General features: G+C 39.4%; 1 protein-coding gene across 1 annotated transcript in view; it reads left to right on the forward strand.

Moving 5' to 3' along the window:
• The window catches only part of LOC149189610 (uncharacterized), a 320,514-nt gene that overhangs the window by 119,018 nt on the left and 180,897 nt on the right, over positions 1–20,599 (forward strand). The window contains exons 5-7 of the mRNA XM_089411857.1: positions 6,856–6,952; positions 9,412–9,485; positions 10,521–10,632. Coding sequence (XP_089267983.1) covers positions 6,856–6,952; positions 9,412–9,485; positions 10,521–10,632 — 283 coding nt within the window. The remainder of the gene's footprint in view (positions 1–6,855; positions 6,953–9,411; positions 9,486–10,520; positions 10,633–20,599) is intronic.

Raw genomic sequence — 20,599 nt, forward strand, 5'->3', positions numbered from 1 at the left:
TGAAATTTCATCTGTGCAAGAAATAAAATGCTACATAAAACTAATGATGCCGGAATTAAATGCCACATAAGCATCCTCAAATGCATCCATACAAGTGCATGGAATTATACCTAATAAATAAACCATAACACTAAACTATAATTCAATGGCACGATGATGATCATACCAACATCTAAAGATGTCTAATAATGTTGAAGTGGAGAAAAAATTTCTAATGCTATGGTTTAGGACCTATTTCTATATTTCCAGCTCCATGTTTGCTCAAAGTTTTGCCTAAAACTAAATTGGCTGTAATTTTTTCCAATTTTGAAGTAAAGATCGTAAATGTTCTGAAATTTTCTGGGAGCTGCACGGTAGGCCTTTAAACTAAGTTACCAGGATTCAGATAGGGATGCGGATCTGGATCTGGATTTGCTAGATTTTTGAAAATCCAGGATCTGGATATGGCAAGGATACGTCAAGTACAATTGGAAAAATATAATAATATTTTTTCAAAGTGCTGATCTTCGTCGAAGAAACTCCAGATTCTCCTTTAGGTGAGAATATTACTCAGCATCATTATTTCGATGACATGAGTCTGATATATATATATATATATATACATATAACATATTTGGTTCTGGAGCGTGTTTGACGAAGTGCATCTAAGTTATTGTTCAAACTGCAAAACTGTATAATCAATTGTCAATCTATGATCTGCAATCCTGGTGACATTGATCAGAAAGCTAGAATGCTATTCACATAATATGCAAGCATTGCATGACAGTTCAAAAGGTTTTGTTTGCTTTATACTGAAAATTTGAGAAAACATTATTTTGTGATTGTACGCTCATTATTTTCTTGCCATCTTACCTACTTCTATAAGTAAAAACCTGGATTTTATTTGTGTAGGTCCAAGTTCACTCTTGGATAGCTATCCATAAAACATATTAAAACATAAACTACGGATAACCAAAAAGAGGAATAACATAAGCATAAACTACATATAACATACTTGAAGTCATACTTGAAGTCAAGGATTTGTGGTCAAGTGTCAGTGCTCAAGAGTCAAACTGTTGTGGCCAAGTTACAAACCGCCATGGCCTCTTCACTGTTGCTTCCTCCTCCGCTGCTACTTCACTGCTTCACTGTTGTGGCCGACCAAGACAAAGCATAAAGACAAGATACAAATCAAGATAAGACAAAATCTAAATTGTAAAAACCGGTTTTTAATTTTTGAAATCCGTCGATTTTTTTTGAAGGATCTGATTCTGTCATCGGGATTCATTTCTGGGCGTTGGGATACGTTTCCGAATTTCATGGATCCTCCACTAAGGCGTATTTTTCCAGTTCTAGCTGGATTCGGATACACGGATCTGTGGATCCTGGACCCTCGACCAGCAGATCCAGTAACTTAGCCTACAAATTGCCTAGTTGACCATAGGAAACTTCTTGTTTTTGTTTGAAAATATGGTTGTTTATTCCCATAGAGGTTGTTTTCCTATTTCTGATCTTAAATTTAGGTTGCTTCCCCTTAGAAGTACCATGCTATCTATGGTTACCATTTTTGTATTTGACTTTTATTTTCCAAGGTAGGCAATTGAGGGTACTTAACATACTCAAAATTCTGCACAGGATGGAGAGATATAAACTTCATGTTTAATGCAGAAAATTATTTGCAAGTATGGCGAGTATTGCATGGATGTCAGCCATTAGTAGGCTAACTGATGTATGTATGTATTCATTGTAGCATGGTTGCAGCTAGTTGTGTTGGCACTGATGTCAAATTTATGATGTCAACCTTATGAGGTCATGCACTTATGTCAACCTCAAGATGATGTAGCTTGATGGAGCAGTTGGTGTTTGTCGGTATGTGTTGGCATTGATATTGTTCCTATGATGATGGCACATTCATGTTGGTCAGATTTTGGCATTGGTTTGGTTGACAATGCTGCTACAGATGGATGATGGAGATCTATATGTGATGGTGATGGGTGATGGCACACTAGTTGAGTTGTCAACTAGGTCTTCATGTCCATGCTTATAAAGATGACTTGTTGGAGGGATGTGTTGGCTTGATGATGGTGCTACAAAGTATTGCAGCTCTGTTCAGAGGTGTTGCAATTTGTGGAGATGATTGATGGAGAGTGGAGGACTTGTTGGCACTCTTGCCAACCTTGTTTGTTGGCCTTTTAGGTCAACTTGGCAAATGACACTTGGGAGACATGTTTGATCCACTTGTAGATGTGTCAGAAGCTATGTCATAGGTTTGGAGGCTTGTATAGGTGCTTAGAGAAGAAGATCAATTTCAGGAAGTTTGGAGCCAAGAAGAGTTGGAAAACTTGGTTTTTGAGGGCATACGCTGGTTTTCTTCATAGGAACCACGTACATATACAGGTTTCCTTCATAGGAACCGCGTACATACGCAGGTTTCCTTCATAGGAGTAGCGTATGCATTTGGGAAGTGATTTTTCTCCGTATTTCTCGTGCTGTTTGGGAAAAAATTGACATGGTAATTTGTGGAAGCTTCTAAATTAATTAGTTAAGGTCGAAAATGGCTTGAAAAGGTCCTACAATGATGTGAACACCTTAAGTGCACAAGTAGTGGTCTTCGTGGATTGGTTTGGTCCAATTTGTGCACCCTTGATCCTAGCCCTAAGCTCAATTTTGCCCTCTAGGTTTTATATTCTTGACTTTGGATCTTAGTGACTGTTGATGGTATGTAGATGGTGAGTGTATGTGTGTAAGAGAAGGCTCCATAGAGTGATTATATTTCAGATCTATTGGAGAGCATAGATGCTTCAGTGTATGCGTGTTAATGGATGCATAGTGGGCAGATCTGAAGCATGCTGCAAAATAGATCAGATTTGATGCTGTTGGAGTAGAGATTGTTTGGAAAGTTTTTGTGTGCTGCTGGAGAGTGTTTTTGTTGGTGAATTTCACATTTTGTTTTTGCAGGAGCTACGGATGCATTTGGCAAAGAGGCATAGTGTCTTATGATGTTAATTGTATTATGCAACATTATATTGTTGTGAGGGTCTGATTGTATTCAAATTTATTGTGGCCACAATTTTTGCTTGGTTTGAGAGCATATGTTTGTGGAGATTATTATTTTGATTTTGATGAAAGGAAATTTTGGGGTAAGGCCAAAACCCCTTTCATTTACATTTTCCATCCTGAGGCCTGTGGGTTATGGCCCACAAACCTATCAGAAGCATTAAATAGCACTTTGGCCTTAAAACACCCGACCACCACATAAAATCGGGACCACTCACTTGATCGGAATAACACGGGAATACACCGGGAAACACAAGAACAAGCGCCGAAACCCTTAAGGCCGGACTTCAGAAATTATAAACCCACATCTATAAATATCGGCGGGTCTGTTCTTCGTCCATCACCTTCTCGCTGCGCTCTCCGATCACCGATCTCTGATTGGCCCAATCTCCGCCATTGATTCCGTTTTCCGATCCAACGGTTATCGCGCTTCACTTAATCGCCCATCGGTGTATCGGCCATCACTTATTGACATTCCTTCGTCCTTTGATCTTTCTCTATTGCGATTTGCGATTAGACCTTGACCGTCCATTGTATCCTCCAATCCAACAGTTGACGTTACACCCGATCAACAAACCTAGTCGCTGATCCCCCACTGTCGATTAACCCGCGACAGATCCAACGGTTCACAAAGATTTCAGGTGAGCAACATGCACGAGGATTAACCGCCCGAAAAGTGGTTTCCTCTCTCCTCCTCGCTGCTATGTGTCCTCCTCTAAGTGGAATCGGGTGCCAACCTGAATTACCACTTACCACTTGTGACCTCGCCCGAAATACCACCTTTGGTTGCGAAACCACTTCTCTCGCGCATTAACTTCCGCCATGTGATGACTGTTGATTTCTTCCATCGGATGGTACTCGCTCACTTCAGGTTTAGCTCAAGTTTGATCGGGTTTCCTCTGTTCCACTTGGACTTGGCGTTTAACACAGTTTCTCCGCCATTTCTTTGTTACACATGACATCACTCCATACAACAGTTAACTATGATATTTTAGATTGCCATCGATCGTTTCAGTGATCGATGGTCAATCAACACACTTATAAATGAGATTTAAACCATTCACGGATATATACAGCATAACTAAAATACACAGGCACGCGGAAATCCACAGAACACACAATCTATTCATTATACAATATTGAATACAGACTAAGGCATTTCAGCCTTAAAGACAAGTTCCCCTCTCGACTACATCGAATCTATCTATTGCTCTCTGTCTCTTACTCTGTCTGTCTCACGATATATATAGAACATACAGGTTCATCGTTTACAGAAATATTAGATCGGATCACTGAAAGGATCCGATCGATCCTCTCCTTGATTTCCTCAACAACCCCTAATTCTCTCTATTCATATAGATACATATGGCAAATTACATTAGATAAGTCATCTAGAGACTTATCGCTTCCATCATTTTAGTCCTGTTTTAAACAGAATTTGTCCCTGTTTTGCTCTGATTGTCCACATCCTCTCGTTCTCAGCCTTGGATTCTTCTTTTGATTAAGGAGGTAAGATGCTCCTGCATCAGACTCTCGAGGCACAAAAATTTATGACCTCCTGGTCATATGCTTCTCCTTATCCTTAGCAATTTTACTCACATCCCTGTGGAATTGCCTTCATGATCTTCTGTGAACTCCAACCAACCTCTGCAGTAACAGTCTTCCTCTGCTACACGATACCTCACCAATCTTTCTCTTCTAAGCTTAGTCTTTTGGCATCGTTCTGGTTCTCTCCTCTGGAACCAATTGAGCACACCTTGCTCTAGGTTGCTGCAAGTCTTCTCACCTTCCGCTGCCGCTATCTGCACGATGGTAAGACCATAACTCTTTAACTTTAAACAACTGTACCCTCTTCTCCTTCTGCTTGCACTCTTCTTCCTTCTCGCAGGAAATCCTTTCCCTACTCTGATACCAAATGATGAAAGGAAATTTTGGGGTAAGGCCAAAACCCCTTTCATTTACATTTTCCATCCTGAGGCCTGTGGGTTATGGCCCACAAACCTATTGGAAGCGTTAAATAGCGCTTTGGCCTTAAAACACCCGGCCAACACATAAAATCGGGACCACTCACTTTATCGGAATAACACGGGAATACATCGGGAAACACAGGAACAAGCGCCGAAACCCTTAAGGCCAGACTTCAAAAATTATAAACCCGCATCTATAAATATCGGCGGGTCCGTTCTCGGTCCATCACCTTCCCACTACGCTCTTTGATCACCAATCTCCGCCGTCGATTCCATTTTCCGATCCATCGACTATTGGCGCATTGCTTAATCGCCCATCGGTGTATCGGCCATCGCTTATCGGCATTCCTCCTTCCTTTGATCTTTCTTTATTGCAATTTGTGATTAGATCTTGACCGTCCATTGTATCCTCCGATCCAATGGTTGACGTTACACTCGATCAATGAACCTAATCGCTGATCCCCCACCATCGATTAACCCATGACAGATCCAACGGTTCACAAAGATTTCGGGTGAGCAACGTGCACGAGGATTAACCACCTGAAAAGTGGTTTCCTCCCTCCTCCTCGCTGCTACGTGTCCTCCGCTAAGTGGAATCGGGTGCCAACCTGAATTACCACTTACCACTTGTGACCTCACCGGAATACCACCTTTGGTTGCGAAACCACTTCTCTCGCGCATTAACTTCCGCCATGTGATGACCGTTGATTTCTTCCATTGGATGGTACTCGCTCACTTCCGGTTTAGCTCAAGTTTGATCGGGTTTCCTCTATTCCGCTTGGACTTGGTGTTTAACACAGTTGCTCCGCCATTTCTTTGTTGGTTGACATAATAGAAATTCAGAGCAGAGCAACAACAATAAGGGTGGTTTTTCTCCTAGAAGGGTTTCCACCAGAAATCTTGTGTCTCATGTGTGATTGATGTGATTGTGTGCATTGTTCATTGTTTATATTGCTGCTTATGGTTTAGGTTATAATATGACGCACATGTTTAATGAGTTGCTGCTAACATGTGTGATTCAGTAAGGGAAGTTAATAAAAGGTAAAAATCGTATATAGATCACACTATTGATTCAGCCCCCCTGTCTCAGTAGTGCTCAAAGGTTTCCAACAAATTTCCGAAAAGTTTGGTTGTGGTGGAAAAAAACGAGGCTGGCTCCATAGACCTAAATTTTTGTCAAGAAATCAGAAAAGAAAGAAAATTCTACCATTGATAGACAGTGTCTTATTCCTTCTGATGGTTTGCTTCTAATGCCAGCAAAAATCTCAAGCATCATGTAGCTCTAACATTATGCATGGACAATGAATTGATAATGAAATGAGGAAGATGGGGTTATTTATACCTGCAAAATGCTGTTCGGATGCCATCTTTGCTGATGTATCCTGTTTAGCCAAACCACTGAATTGCAGTATCAGAAGTCATGGTGGTATGTTTTCATATGTTACTGATGTGAATTGATGACGTTGTTGATGTGTTAGCAAGAGGTGCAGTTTCTTATTGTCATCAACTCTCTTTCTCATGAACATTATTATCAATTTTTTGAAAAATACAACATTTGTCACTCAAGTAGAAACTAACTTTTGTTTTTGCATCAAGTTGTGGGCTATGGCTTGTTTTGAATTTCATAAAGATCTAAAATGCTTGACTATGATACACTGATGAAAAACTGCTTTTGCTCTGTAAATGTATCTGCAAGGGCTACGCACTTAAAGCTCTTGCACTGATAAAGCTGAAATATAGCTTCTTTGTTATGTTTTAAATTTTTTTAGAACTATTTTGAAGGTTTAACTTTGAGTGAGACTCCATAATATGATTCTTAGATTGGTCCTTATCTTGTGCCCATGTATTGCAGAGTGTGCTTGATAGGGGGTAAAGAGGTGCACAATGCTATCATAAGTTGCATGCAAGACCTGGCAAAAGCATTTTCTAGTTATCAAGAAGAAGTGCTGGTAAGTCCTATATCAACAACAAAATAATTTGTATGAAGTAATTGTGGGATTGAACAAAGAGATTGGTATGAAGTTTAATATGTATATGCAGTGGAAATGAACTCCCTGACATTTTTTGTGGGATGAATACTGCACACCTGCATTATACTTGTTTCCTTGGAATAATGTATATTAGTAGGTAAAACATTGGTAGAAGAAGACCCTAGAGTCATGCTCGACACAAGGAATATTTCGGTTTAATACATAAACAAAATAAAAATAAAATTATGGAATCTGGTGAGGCAAAGGCTCAAGAGTTTTGTTGGAATATATATAGACCTTTATTTAAATTATAATCCCAGCATTACATTGTACGTCAAGAGGTTGATTAGTCTTCAAAATTTTAAATATGTTGTAATTATTTGTTATATGTTTTCCGCTGAAGATGATAACAAGAGTGGTGATTATAAACTGGATGCAGATACAAACAATTGATAAATCTACTATAATGGAAAGAAGAAAATAGCTGTGTATGTTGGAGAGGACAAAGATTACAATTAGAAATTCTGCTGAAGCTGTGAATAACAATCTTCTGACATCAAAATCATCTGAATAACATTTTCTGATCATTTAATGATTCTGAATTTTATTGAAAATTTTCAAAAAACAGATTGTCTTTCCCAGTTTATTCTCTTTAGGCCAGGGCATGTTCATAAATCATTGAGACAATGGTCTGCATAATAGAAAAGCTGGAGGTCTAGGTCATCCTTGCTGGCTACTATTAGAACAAGGGAAAATAATAGTCTACCTTGCTTGTCACAACTAGGTCAAGCTCTTCCTTGCCAACTACAATCAGACCAACAGAAATTAGTAACCTACCTTGCTGGCCACAGTTGGACCAGGGTCTTCCTTGCTGGCTACAATTAGACCAGGACAATTATGAATAACAGGACAAGAGCTTACATAAGAATTTAAAAATTTAAAATACCTCATATTACATGTTTGCTTGGGTGTCTATTAAGGGTGCCCTAACATTTCTTCATCGTAAACACAAAGACAATTGTCCTGCAATTTCATCCAATTTCAAGTTATGCTCATATATTTTATGACGAATCAGAATTATTTGGTTCGCCCTGAAATTAGATATAGATGCTTATATGGCAATGTATCATCATGTGGGGTAGTTCTGGGCCTAGACTTGGTGATTGCAAGCTTGCATTTGTGCTACTGTGAATATAAAATTATGAATTGCACTGTATGAGTGACCAATAGACAATAGCATCACATTAGCTTCCAATATAAAATGGTAACATTTGAATGCTCATTAGGAAATGGTAGCATATGAGTGATGATTATAAGTGTTAACAAGGTACAAATATCAATGGTGGTATTTACGTGGCCAATATAAAACTGCGTGGATGAGTTGCTAATATGTAAAGTACTCTACGTGTTGCCAAATTAGCTCATTATAATGATTGATAGACATGCCAATTTCATGGAGGCAATGTGTATATATATTTTCCCAAGGAAAGCCTCAAAAGGAAACTGAAGGAATGCTTACAACATTTGGTGTATGGCATCCAGGAAACTGAAGGAATGCTTACAACGTTTGGTGTATGGCATCCCAAGTAAACCTGTAGATGTAGGCTATTGCAGCTCACCTAGAGGGATTTGAACTGGGCAACTGCTGGCACAGAACTTGCCAAATGCCCAACAACATTGGTGACAGCTTTTTGAGCTAACCTTTTGGGATCATGGAGGCAATATATTGTGTGGTAACACATTGCAGGGTAACAGGGAGGCCATATGTTAAGGTGATGTTGCACAATGCAGTGTGAGAGGGATGCTAATCCCTAGCAGATATCAATCCTACAAAATCCATCACTAATACAAGTTTAGAACTTGACAGCAAAGACAATACATGCATAAACATAAATTGTTGGTCTTCTATCAAAGCAAAGCCTAGATTCATGAGTTCCATTCTTCCTATTACATACCTGATGACAATAACAACATTTCCATAAATCCAACTATATATATAATAAAATAAACTTAAAACTAGTTACTTGTTGAACTATATAGAACCAAGGTAGGGCATGTCATTGATTACCCTGAATGATGAACTGACCTGTTAAACTGGGAATCCTGATGGCATCTATGGTTTTGTCTAGAGTTGCTGCTATGCAATCTAATGAGGGGACATGAGATTATGATTTTTATGACAAGCTTAATATCATTGACATTTTATTCTTTGTTATTCTTGTATTTTTAAAATTTTTTAACTGTTTTAAAGAATTTCTTTATTCCTTTATTGCCTTGTTGAAATAGAAGTGCTTTTAATGTTCGATATTTTAGAGTTCCCTTTCCTCTGGATGGATTTTATAGCAATCTAGGAAGCATCACATCACATGTGAAGCATTGCAGCAATAATATGCAATATCCTTGAGCCTTCATTTTGATTATTGGCTGCTTATTTTCAGGTGAAACGTGATGAACTCTTGCATTTTGCACGAGCCGCGATTACTGGACTCAAGTTGAATGCTGAGATGTCAAGGTGGTTACTGGTTAAGATGTCAACTCATAATTGCCACTTTTATTTTTTTTTTGAGATAGCCAGAATTGTCTTTGATTAAAACAGTGTAAGGATTCATAAATGTTTTTAATAGTTTTGTATTCTGACCTTTACTCTTTTATCCATTGATTTGTTGTTAAAGGTTCACTGATTGATTGCTGTGTTCTAAAGATAAATTGAAGATTAGTGATAAGCATCTTCATGAATACTTTTAATATTTTGTCATCTTCAATGCGATTTTGTCTCACCAGCAATGTCTTTTTTAGTGCATAGGCTACTGGCGGTTGCCTGTATTATGTTGTTAAACCGACATTCTCTTTGGCTTCAACATAAAGAGGCTTCAAATGTTTGTTGGAGTTTCTTTCCTGTCAGCTATTGCGAGGGTAGATGTCCATCTAAATAATGTGCCAATGTGGGGTTGGCCTCCATAGCTTCAATTTAAAGAGGTTCTCTATGGCTGCCTTTGTAATGCTCTTGTTATATAGCAATTTGTGTCTGTTAAAATTAGAGGACAGGTCATGTATCAAAGTGTAATCTTCTGACCAATTTGTGATCTGGAGTGTTTCTAGATAACATAATTGACTAGCTATTGTTCTTAGATAACATGATAAACTCATTGTTTACCAGAATTCATAATTTATCTGTCATTATGTCATATTTATGGTCCAGGATAAGATCTTGCAAATTGTGAGTGATTCTAAAATAAGGGATTTTAGGGAAATTATGAACTGTTTTCCTAGCTATGCTAAGCGCAGTAGTAAACCATAAATGGTCCAATGTTGATGGTGATATGTGCTTGATTGACGAATCCTGACAATTATTTGTGGTCTGCACTCCAGATCCCCCCAGTTTTGTCTTTTGGTTGATTGCAAACTTTGACCATTTGTTTGTTGGCAAATATTTCATATCCCGGTTTTAAGTCAAACCTATTGATTCTGATTTGGTGCTAACTTCAATCCCTGTATCCTGTGATGTAAATATATACATGGACTGATTGATCCATTTTGCTCCAAGCAGAATAGATGTGGAGATCTTGGATCTGAAACGTCAATTAATGGACAATAAATTCGTGGACTCTGGAAGGGATGATCAAGGAAAGTCTGATGAAGTTTCACCTGCTATTATTGAGGTAAGCTCCTTTAACAATTTCAAGTGATGGTTTATCTGCTGTGCAAAACTATTACGTTATGAAGAAGCAATTTAGCAATTTTTTTTTTGCTCTCATTGGGTACAAATAGTTTCAGTTCTGTACCTTTAATGATCACAAAGGCCACTGTTATTTTCTTACGGATTTGACTTTGTGATTGAGAAGATTATTTACAATGAATATGATGATGTATTTTTTGTATAAAATATGAGGCAAGAGCTGAGGTATGTTAATTGGGCAGCTCAGGGACAAATTCTCTCCTTTGGACATCCTTCCTCATCAAGAAAGATCCCTCCTAGCCCTTGGAAGAATTTAATTTGGTCAAGGAAAAATTTAATTTTTAAAGTGAAACCCACAAGTACACAAAAGTACAAGTCGCCCTGGACAAGTTAATTCGACCTCCTAAGATGCATATAAATACACCACATGTCACATCACTTTGGAGCATCAACACATCATCACATCTTCTCTCTCTTCTCTTGATTGGTTCATACAGGTCTGCAATTGGAGGTCCGAGCTCACATGTGCGAAGGGAAGGAGGCTAGTTCTGATTTCTGCATTGACTAGTTTTGACTTGACATTTTAACTTGAAAAAATCTGATTTTAGGAGGCCGAATTGATTGGTGAAGGAACCAAACTTTTCTGGGCAGTTTGACTTGGGTTGACCACAAGCATGTTGACTGAAGTTTGACTGCAGAATTCTGATGTTTGACCACAGACTTTCTCTTTCCTTTGACTGAGCTTCTTGGGACTGTCTTGACTGATCTTTGACTAGTAAGGAAAGCCAAATATTTTGACTGTTGACCAAGCTGATTTGACTGCTGAATGTTGACTGATTAGGGCATCTTTGACTGCTGTTGAGTTTGACCAAAAGTTGCAGAATTTGACTTTGGATCAGATTTGACTTTTGGGCTCATCTCCTGGGTATTGGTTAGTTGATTGTTGGACAAGTCAAAGATTTGACTATGACTCTTTATTGATGAATTGAAACATTGTATCTCTCCGCTGAACTTTTGATGACAATCTAATAGAAAAAGAATTTGAAAGGGTTTTCCCCCTTGTGGCATTTTTGCCCGGTCTTTGACCAAATCTTGTGTCTCTTGTTATTTCTCTTGGCTGTCTTCTATTTTCCATTGGATTTACTGTTCTATCTATAATTGCTTATTGTTACTAGAAGACTGAATTTATGGGATAATTGATTGCTAATTGAAGAAGAATTGGAATAAGCATAGCATTGAACACTCGAAAATTAACATGGTATCAGAGCTGATGTGAAGACAAGCCCAAGGAGACAAGAGACTAAAGCAATCACCTTTGAAGGAATTTATTTGGAAGAAGCTACTTGGTCAAGATGTCTACCTCATACTTCAAGGATGCAAAGACGCTAGGTGACTCATCAAATTTTGCTACTTGGAAGATCAGGGTAGAAGTGACATTGGATGAAAATGATGTTTTGGAATATGTGGATGGAAAAATACATGAGCCATCGGAAAATTCTCGTGCTGTTGCCAAGGCCAAGTATAAGAATGGTGAGATTAAAGCCAACAAAATTCTTATTGATTCTTTGCAAGATCATTTGATTACTTACATTGGAAAGTTGATGACGTCCAAGGATATCTATGATAAGTTGGTGGGATATATGAGGTCAACAATTTGAATCATGTTCTCTCCTTGAAAAATCAAATCAAGGACATTAAGATGAACAAAGGAGAGACAATGCAGTCATATTTCACGAGGCTATCTCAACTATGGGGTCAATTGCTGACAGTTGGAGAATCCATGTCTGATAGAGAGTTGGTACTTGTTGCCCTTCAAGGTCTTCCTCCTATTTTGGAGACAGTCATTACAACAATAAGCAACAATGACAAATTCTCGACATTTGATGAGCTGGTTAGAAAATGGACTCAAGAAGAAACTGGGATGAACTCTAGAGGGAGGATTCAAAAGCTTGAAGAAGGAGAGCCCTCTACATGTTGTACGTGACAAGAAGAGGAATGGAAGAGACCATCTAACTTAGAAAGCCTGCTCAAGAGTCCAGTGATTCCAATAGAAGATTCAAAACGGAACTATCAATAATTGAATGCTACAATTGCCACAAGCATGGTCACTGTGCCCGAGTTTGTTCGAAAAAGATAGATGCTCCCAGGTCCAACTATAGCAACAATCGTGGCTTCAACAACAATAGGTTCAGTGATAGAAGAATAGGAGATGATATTGTTGATTTTTGGGTAGCATCGGATGTGCTCTAGCTCCGACATTTTGTGGAGGGGCTAAAACACATGAGATCTCCAAGACCCATAAATTGTTTGGAGAAATTCCACCCCGAGTGCATGTTACTCAAATAATTAATTATTTTTAATGGTGCCTAAGTTAAAACTTAGGAAATTAAAATAATTAAAGTGAATTAATGTAAATATGGGTGAGAAGCTTCTAAGTGACGAGGATCAAGTCTAATTTAATCTTAGCCGTTGATTAAAGATTAGATCACGACCGTTGATTTCTCAACAGGAAAAGTATAAAGGAAGGCTTGGGGTTAGTTGGAGAAAACACACAAAGAGAGTAGCACTTGAGCTAAGTCGAAATTCTGGGGCGTGTTTTGCAGAGAATTTCGGAGTGAGCTTCTAGTGCAGAGAGGGGCAGTTCGACATAGGGATATATGAGGTCAACAATTTGAATCATGTTCTCTCCTTGAAAAATCAAATCAAGGACATTAAGATGAACAAAGGAGAGACAGTGTAGCCATATTTCATGAGGCTATCTCAACTATGGGATCAATTGCTGACAACTGGAGAATCCATGTCTGATAGAGAGTTGGTACTTGTTGCCCTTCAAGTTCTTCCTCCTATGTTGGAGACAATCATTACAACAATAAGCAATAATGACAAATTCTCGACATTTGATGAGCTGGTTGGAAAATGGACTCAAGAAGAAACCGGGATGATCTCTAGAGGGAGGATTCAAAAGCTTGAAGAAGGAGAGCCCTCTGCATGTTGCACATGACAAGAAGAGGAATGGAAGAGACCAGATAACTTTAGAAAGCCTGCTCTAGAGTCCAGTGATTCCAATAGAAAATTCAAAAGGGAACTATCAATAATTGAATGCTACAATTGCCACAAGCATGGTCACTGTGCCTGAGTTTGTTCAAAAAAGATAGATGCTCCCAGGTCTAACTATAGGAACAATCGTGGCTTCAACAACAATAGATTTAATGATAGAAGAATAGGAGATGATATTGTTGATTTTTGTGTAGCATCGGATGTGCTCTAGCTTCGAAATTTTGTGGAGGGGCTAAAACACATGAAATCTCCAAGACCCATAAGTCGTTTGGAGAAATTCCACCTGGAGTGCATGTTATTCGAATAATTAATTATTTTTAAGGTGCTTAAGTTAAAACTTAGGAAATTAAAATAATTAAAGTGAATTAATGTAAATATGGGTGAGAAGCTTTTAAGTGACTGAGGATCAAGTCTAATTTAATCTTAGCCGTTGATTAGAGATTAGATCACGACCATTGATTTCTCAACAGGAAATGTATAAAGGAAGGCTTGGGGTCAGTTGGAGAAAACACACAAAGAGAGTAGCACTTGAGCTAAGTCGAAATTCTGGGGTGTGTTTTGTTGAGAATTTCAGAGTGAGCTTCTAGTGCAGAGAGGGGCAGTTCGACATAGGGAATTTTGTCCAAGGACGAGAATACATAGTAGAGAGGCAGAGCGGCACTAGGGAGAGACATCGCAACTCCAAAAAGGGTGACGTAGAGGCTGGAGGGCTAACGGAATCACTTAGAAGCAGCGCTGGGATTTCTGTGAGGCAGATCAGGCAGCAGTTCAGTAGATTGATTTCTGAGGCGGCAAGGCTCATTGGGAGGGTGACGCACCTCCTAGAGGAGGTGATGCAGTTCCAACCCAGAGCTGGGAGTAGCCATTGCTGCATAGCACTAGGGACAACACAGTCACCTATGGGGTTTGTTCATCCAGTTGCTGGATTTGCCAAAATATCTATCCGTGGATAAAGGCACTTCTGCTGGGTTTATTCTCTGTTGGGTGAGCCAGATTTTGCACCCTAGTTGTATTCAAAAATTTTCTTAACAATAAAACCAACATATCTGCTGCACTGGTTTTCCTACACTGGTTTTTTCTGGGGATGTTTAGTCCAAAAATTAGCGTGTCCTTTGTGTGGTTATTTCATTTATTTTCTAGTACTTGATCTGTATATTGGTGTAGGCTGCAATGTATTTGCATTGATATTTTCTGAATAATTATGAAAATAACTTGTTAAATGAAGAACACAAGTAGGTAATGCAAATCAGTTTACTGCAGTGGGATTTTTGATTTATTAGATTTAGAAATTTTCACATGGTATCAAAGCGATTACAGATCAAGGAGGACTGAAGCCATCAACGAAAGGACAGAGGAAAAATCTGTGCGTGAAGACAACTGTCCTGAGAGACAACACAGTTTCAGGCCAAGAGAGCAGAGGAGGGGTGACGTAGTCACCAAGGGAGGCTCACGCAGAGCCTGCATTAGTATGATTGGGTGACGTTGTTGCTGTAGAGGGCAACACAATCGTTACTGGGCCAACGCAGAGACTGTTGAGTCTCGATTTTCCAGTTGCAGTGGCTGGGTGGCAGCACAAATTTTATTTGGAGTTGTTGCTGGGGTGTTGATTCTATTGGTGCAGAACAATACCTAGTGGGGCAGAAGAAAAGTAGAGGGAATAAATTCCTTAGAAGATTTCATGCCAAGAAATCTAGATCTAGTGCTGAGCAACAACAAAGAGAGATCAAAGAGGGGTGGTCCGACAGTAGTTGGCAGAAGGATTTCTGTGAAGGAAATCGAAATTCAGAGGGACCTTATTCCTTAGAGGTTTTTTATCGCCAAAGAAATCCAGATCTGAGTTTTGCTGGGACAACAGAGAAAGAGGGAGAAGAGAACCAGTTCGACATTCATTTGGCAGAGATGGCAGCTGCATCTCCAGGAGGGAGGTGGGGAGATTTAGATTTGTAGTTTGAAGGAGCTACAAAAGTGGGCAGGATCCTTGAGGTGCCCAAAATCTTGGATCACATACGGCTATGGGAGCCCTTAATGACAGTAGCAGAATGACGAGAGTCAGTTGGTGCGAGGGATGGTGGAGCAACAGTGGCAGAGCTAGAGAGCCAAGGTCTAAAGCAACGCTGTGGAGTGTTGCAGCAGTGCGAAAGGCACAGAGCAAATATAATAGTAACGCAGTAGCATCAGAGGGTCAACAAAAATTAGTAGCAGAGGTAGCTTCAATGTCAAAGGGCATCCACACTGACCAACATGTCAGCTTCTGGGTGGCTTTTCAGCTGCTTACTTCTCAGCAACTGAGTTGCAGTGCAGCAGTTAACAGTGGCAGTGCTATGGACAACATGATGCAGCATATTGAGAGGAAGCTGCAGTACAGATACAACAGTGACAGTGACAGTGTCATGGGCAACAGTACAGATTGCAACAACGTAATGGATGAAGGGCAACAAGCCGAGTATTGCTAGAGCACATTCCTCGGTAAGAGGGAGTGTTGATTTTTGGGTAGCATCGGATGTGCTCTAGCTTCGAAATTTTGTGGAAGGTCTAGAACACATGAGATCTCCAAGACCCAGAAATCGTTTGGAGAAATTCCACCTGGAGTGCATGTTATTCAAATAATTAATTATTTTTAATGGTGCCTAAGTTAAAGCTTAGGAAATTAAAATAATTAAAGTGAATTAATGTAAATATGGGTGAGAAGCTTCTAAGTGACGAGGATCAAGTCTAGTTTAATCTTAGCCATTGATTAGAGATTAGATCACGACCGTTGGTTTCTCAACAGGAAAAGTATAAGGGAAGGCTTGGGGTCAGTTGGAGAAAACACATAGAGAGAGAGCAACACTTGAGCTAAATCGAAATTCTAGGGCGTGGTTTGCTGAGAATTTCGGAGTGAGCTTCTAGTACACAGAGGGGCAGTTCGGCAAAGGGACTTCAATCCAAGGCCGAGAATACATAGCCAAGAGGCAGAGCAGCACCAGGGAGCACTGCTTTAAGAATCGGCCGGCTTGAAACTGATTCAGCCGAGCTGGTCCGAGTCAAGCCCTCACCGGGTCGACTCGGCCATCAAATCGGTTCGGCCGGCCGGGTTATTACCAAGCCCGCTGAGTTGTCTAACAACTCGGCCGGCTCGGCCGAGTCCGAGCCTACTTGGCCAGCTCGGTAACAGTGGCTTGAAAACTAAAAAAAAAAACGATTTTTTTACTTGCTTTTTGATGAAGAGATTTGTGTTAAAAGCTGGTGGACACATGAATTCCACATTAGCTGACTGTTTTAACTTTTCATAGGTTGTTTACTTGTTCACATGGCTTCTTGTGGCATGAATCGTTTAGTGCTTGAAAATAGAAAGTGATGAGTCTGGTGCTGGCAATTTGATAAGATCTAATGTTGTGAACTTTTTGCCAAGAACATGAAATCTCCTGTAAGAATGGAGCAAGACATCTGTTGCCTTTATTGTATAAAATTCCTCTAGGAACAATTTGAATTTCTAAGTAAACAATGATACTATCTGAGAACCACGTAATAAAGAGGGCACATGAAATTGAAATGTTGATCAGACATGTGATCCTAGTTAGAATGTTTATAGGTGCAATTCTCTTCTTGAAGATGGCAGTTTATCTTTACACATATTACAAAGTTGATGGGAACAAACTTGAAGTTGCCCCAAGGGATCCAAAAACTAGAGAATAGCCACAAAATATTCTATGGGGTGTAGATGGGTCTGTCATGATTGCATGTAGATGTGGATGCAGAAGTTTTGGCGTTAGGGATCCTATATCTTGATCTGTGTCACATAGAAATTGCTTTTGTAGTTCTTCTCATGAATGCATCTATTAACATCCATCTTGGTGAGATGGTCTAAGATGATTGATGAGGGTACAAGATTAAAAATGAGTTACAAACTATGAAGCATATAGATATGCTACCAATGGTTGATCCAAAATGATCTTGTTTCCTCTAGCAGTAGCCACTAGCCAGTAGTACTGGTCACAATTTACTTTTGTTGTAGAGGCCATTTCTAGCCTCCTTGGTTATGTGTTTTTGTTTTGATCTCTATATCATCATCATGTATGTATTGGACAGTGCACTGGGTGCCATTTTGATATAATGGATAGATTCGTGAGCCTACTTTGATCATATGTTGTCTTCTATCTATATTCTAATGATGTGTGTTTGGGAACATGAATGAAAATCTTTAAAATTATGTTTTTTTATAAAAAAAAATATTTAATGTATTTTTTACAACGACTAAGTCATTGAAATCAAGGCGACCGAGTCGATACTGAGTCGGAGTCAGAGTCAGAGTCAACCCTCAGCCGAGTCGGAGTCGAAGTCGGAGTTTTGAAACATTGCCAGGGAGAGACAATGCAACTCCAGAAAAGGTGACGCAGAGGTTGGAGGGCTGACTCAGTCACTTAGAAGTAGTGATGGGATTTTTGTGAGGCAGATCGGGCAACAATTCAGCAGATTGATTTTTGAGCCGGGAAGGCTCACTGGGAGGGTGACGTGGTTCCTAGAGGAGGTGACATAGTTCCAACGCAGAGCTAGGAGCAGCCATTGCTGCATATCACTGGGGACAACGCAATGTTTTTAAAACCGGAACTGGTGATCGGACCGGTCCACCTAATGACCCGGTTTACCGACCGGAACCGGTCTAACCGGGACTGGTTTGGTCTAAACGAACCGGTTTTAAAAAAATACATTAAATAATTAATTTTTTATGAAGCAAAACTATTTTTAAGATGTAAAACCATGATTCCAAGCCAATAGAGACAAAATATGCAAAGTTTGCTCATTTATATACCATGTAAAGGTGAATATATCAAAATGGCACCGAGTGCAATACATATCATCATCAAAATAGCAAAATACATAAGAAATGAGGCTCTAAATGGCCTATAAAGTCCAAAAACAATGCTGCAAGCTATGAGGCCATTGGCTTACTACAAGTCTACAATGTACACATGATCAATCATCAAGTTCATCACCACTACTAGACACAAGATCATCATCAGGAGCTACATAGACATCATCTGGTTTAGAGTCTGAGGATGCCTCAGCTTGATCTGCAACCTCAGTATCAATGCCACCAATGACAATAGAAGTGGACCTAATGGAAGCACGAGTTTGTCGACCTGCATGACTAGTGCCTTCCATTGGTTCTTTGCCTTTCCTTGATGCCGCTATTGATCCTGGTTCTGATGCCACCACATAATCTGCTTCATCCCCTGCCAAAGCCATGTCGATATCAAAATCAGCCTCAAACACAGGTTCGTCAGTCTCCTCCACCCATTCTGATGTTGGATCAATATCGTCCAACACAATGGGATCTAGATCAAGAGTTTTTCTCATCATTTGGAGCTCTAATTGCATTTATTGTTTACCCCCAAACCATGAAATCCTGAAAACCATTAAGTCTGCTGAATTTTGAGTGAAATCTAAAATTCTAGTTTCTCCATATGAAATCCAATGAGGTCGAAACCACTCTCAAACATCCTGAGTCATTTCATGGTAATGTTAAAAATTTAAGTAAAAGTGACATGATGAAAATGAAAATTAAAGGAAATGTCACTTTTACTTTAAGAATTTAACATTACCATTAATTGCCAACATTGTTAGGGTTGAAACACGCTTAGTTCCCCCCCAAAACCCCTCAAACACAGTAAAAATATGCTTTTTTAACTTTATGGTGGGTGTGCCTAAAACCGGCCGGTTTAGGACAGACCCGGCCGGTTTGTTACAAACCGGCCGGTTCCGTCCCGGCCGGTTTTCACCGGTTAGGGCAAAAAAATGGAGAAATCAGCATTTAAACCGGGTTTTTTGGCCGGTTTAGACGGGCGGGCTTGCTAACCGGCCGGTTAGACCGGTAACCGGTTTTTAAAACGGTTTTTAAAACACTGGGACAATGCAGTCACCTGTGGGGTTTGTTCATTCAGTAGTTGGATTCGCCAAAATATCTATCTTCGGATAGAGGTATTTTTGCCAGGTTTATTCTCTGTTGGGTGAGTTAGATTTGGCACCCTAGTTGTATTCAGAAATCTGCTTAATAATAAAACCCTCATATCTGCTGCACTGATTTTCCCACACTGGGTTTTTCCAGCGACGTTTAATCAAAAAATAAGTGTCCTTTGTGTGGTTGTCTCATTTATTTTTCAGTACTTGATCTGTATATTGGTATAGGCTGCAGTGTATTTGCATTAATATTTTCTGAATAATTTTGAAAATAACTTGTTAAATGAAGAACACAACTAGGTAATGCAAATCAGTTTACTGTAGTAGGATTTTTGATTTATTAGATTTAGAAATTTTCACAGATAGAAGAAGAAGAGATGTTCCTGATGATCGTGAAGAAGGCAATCGTCCTCAAAAGAGATCAAGGAACTCCAGATATGGAAATAATGCAGCTGCCACTCAATATGCATATGTTCTTATTTCTGCTCTTTCTAGTTCCTCTCCTTTGGATTTGTGTAATGGTTGGTAGATAGTGGGGCCTCTAGACAATTCTCTAGGTATCGTGAAGTCCTCTCAAATCTGGTTGAGAGGGAGACTAATCTGAAGATCATTCTTGGGGACAACTCTACTTATCCTATAAAAGGGTTTTGGTTTTGTCAAATTTCATTTGGATTATGGGAAACTGTACTTCATGATGTTATGTATGTTCCAGGATTGAAGAAGAACCTAGTATCTATATCTGCCTTGGAGGACAAAGGGGTGAGAGTTGCCTTCATAAGAGGAAAGGTCCTAACCTAGCCTATGGAATATCGCATGACGGATGCATTCACCTTGGGATCTAGAATTGAAGGTCTCTATAGAGTCAGTGAAAGGCCACTGCGAGAAATGGTATATGATAACAATCATCAAAGTGAGTTGTGGCGTTGAAGGTTTGCACATCTACACATGAAGCCCTA

Source organism: Pinus tabuliformis, chromosome 3_1 (assembly GCF_031772625.1).
Source record: "Pinus tabuliformis cultivar Carrire ecotype Pingquan chromosome 3_1, CPIR1, whole genome shotgun sequence".
NCBI lineage: Eukaryota > Viridiplantae > Streptophyta > Pinopsida > Pinales > Pinaceae > Pinus > Pinus tabuliformis.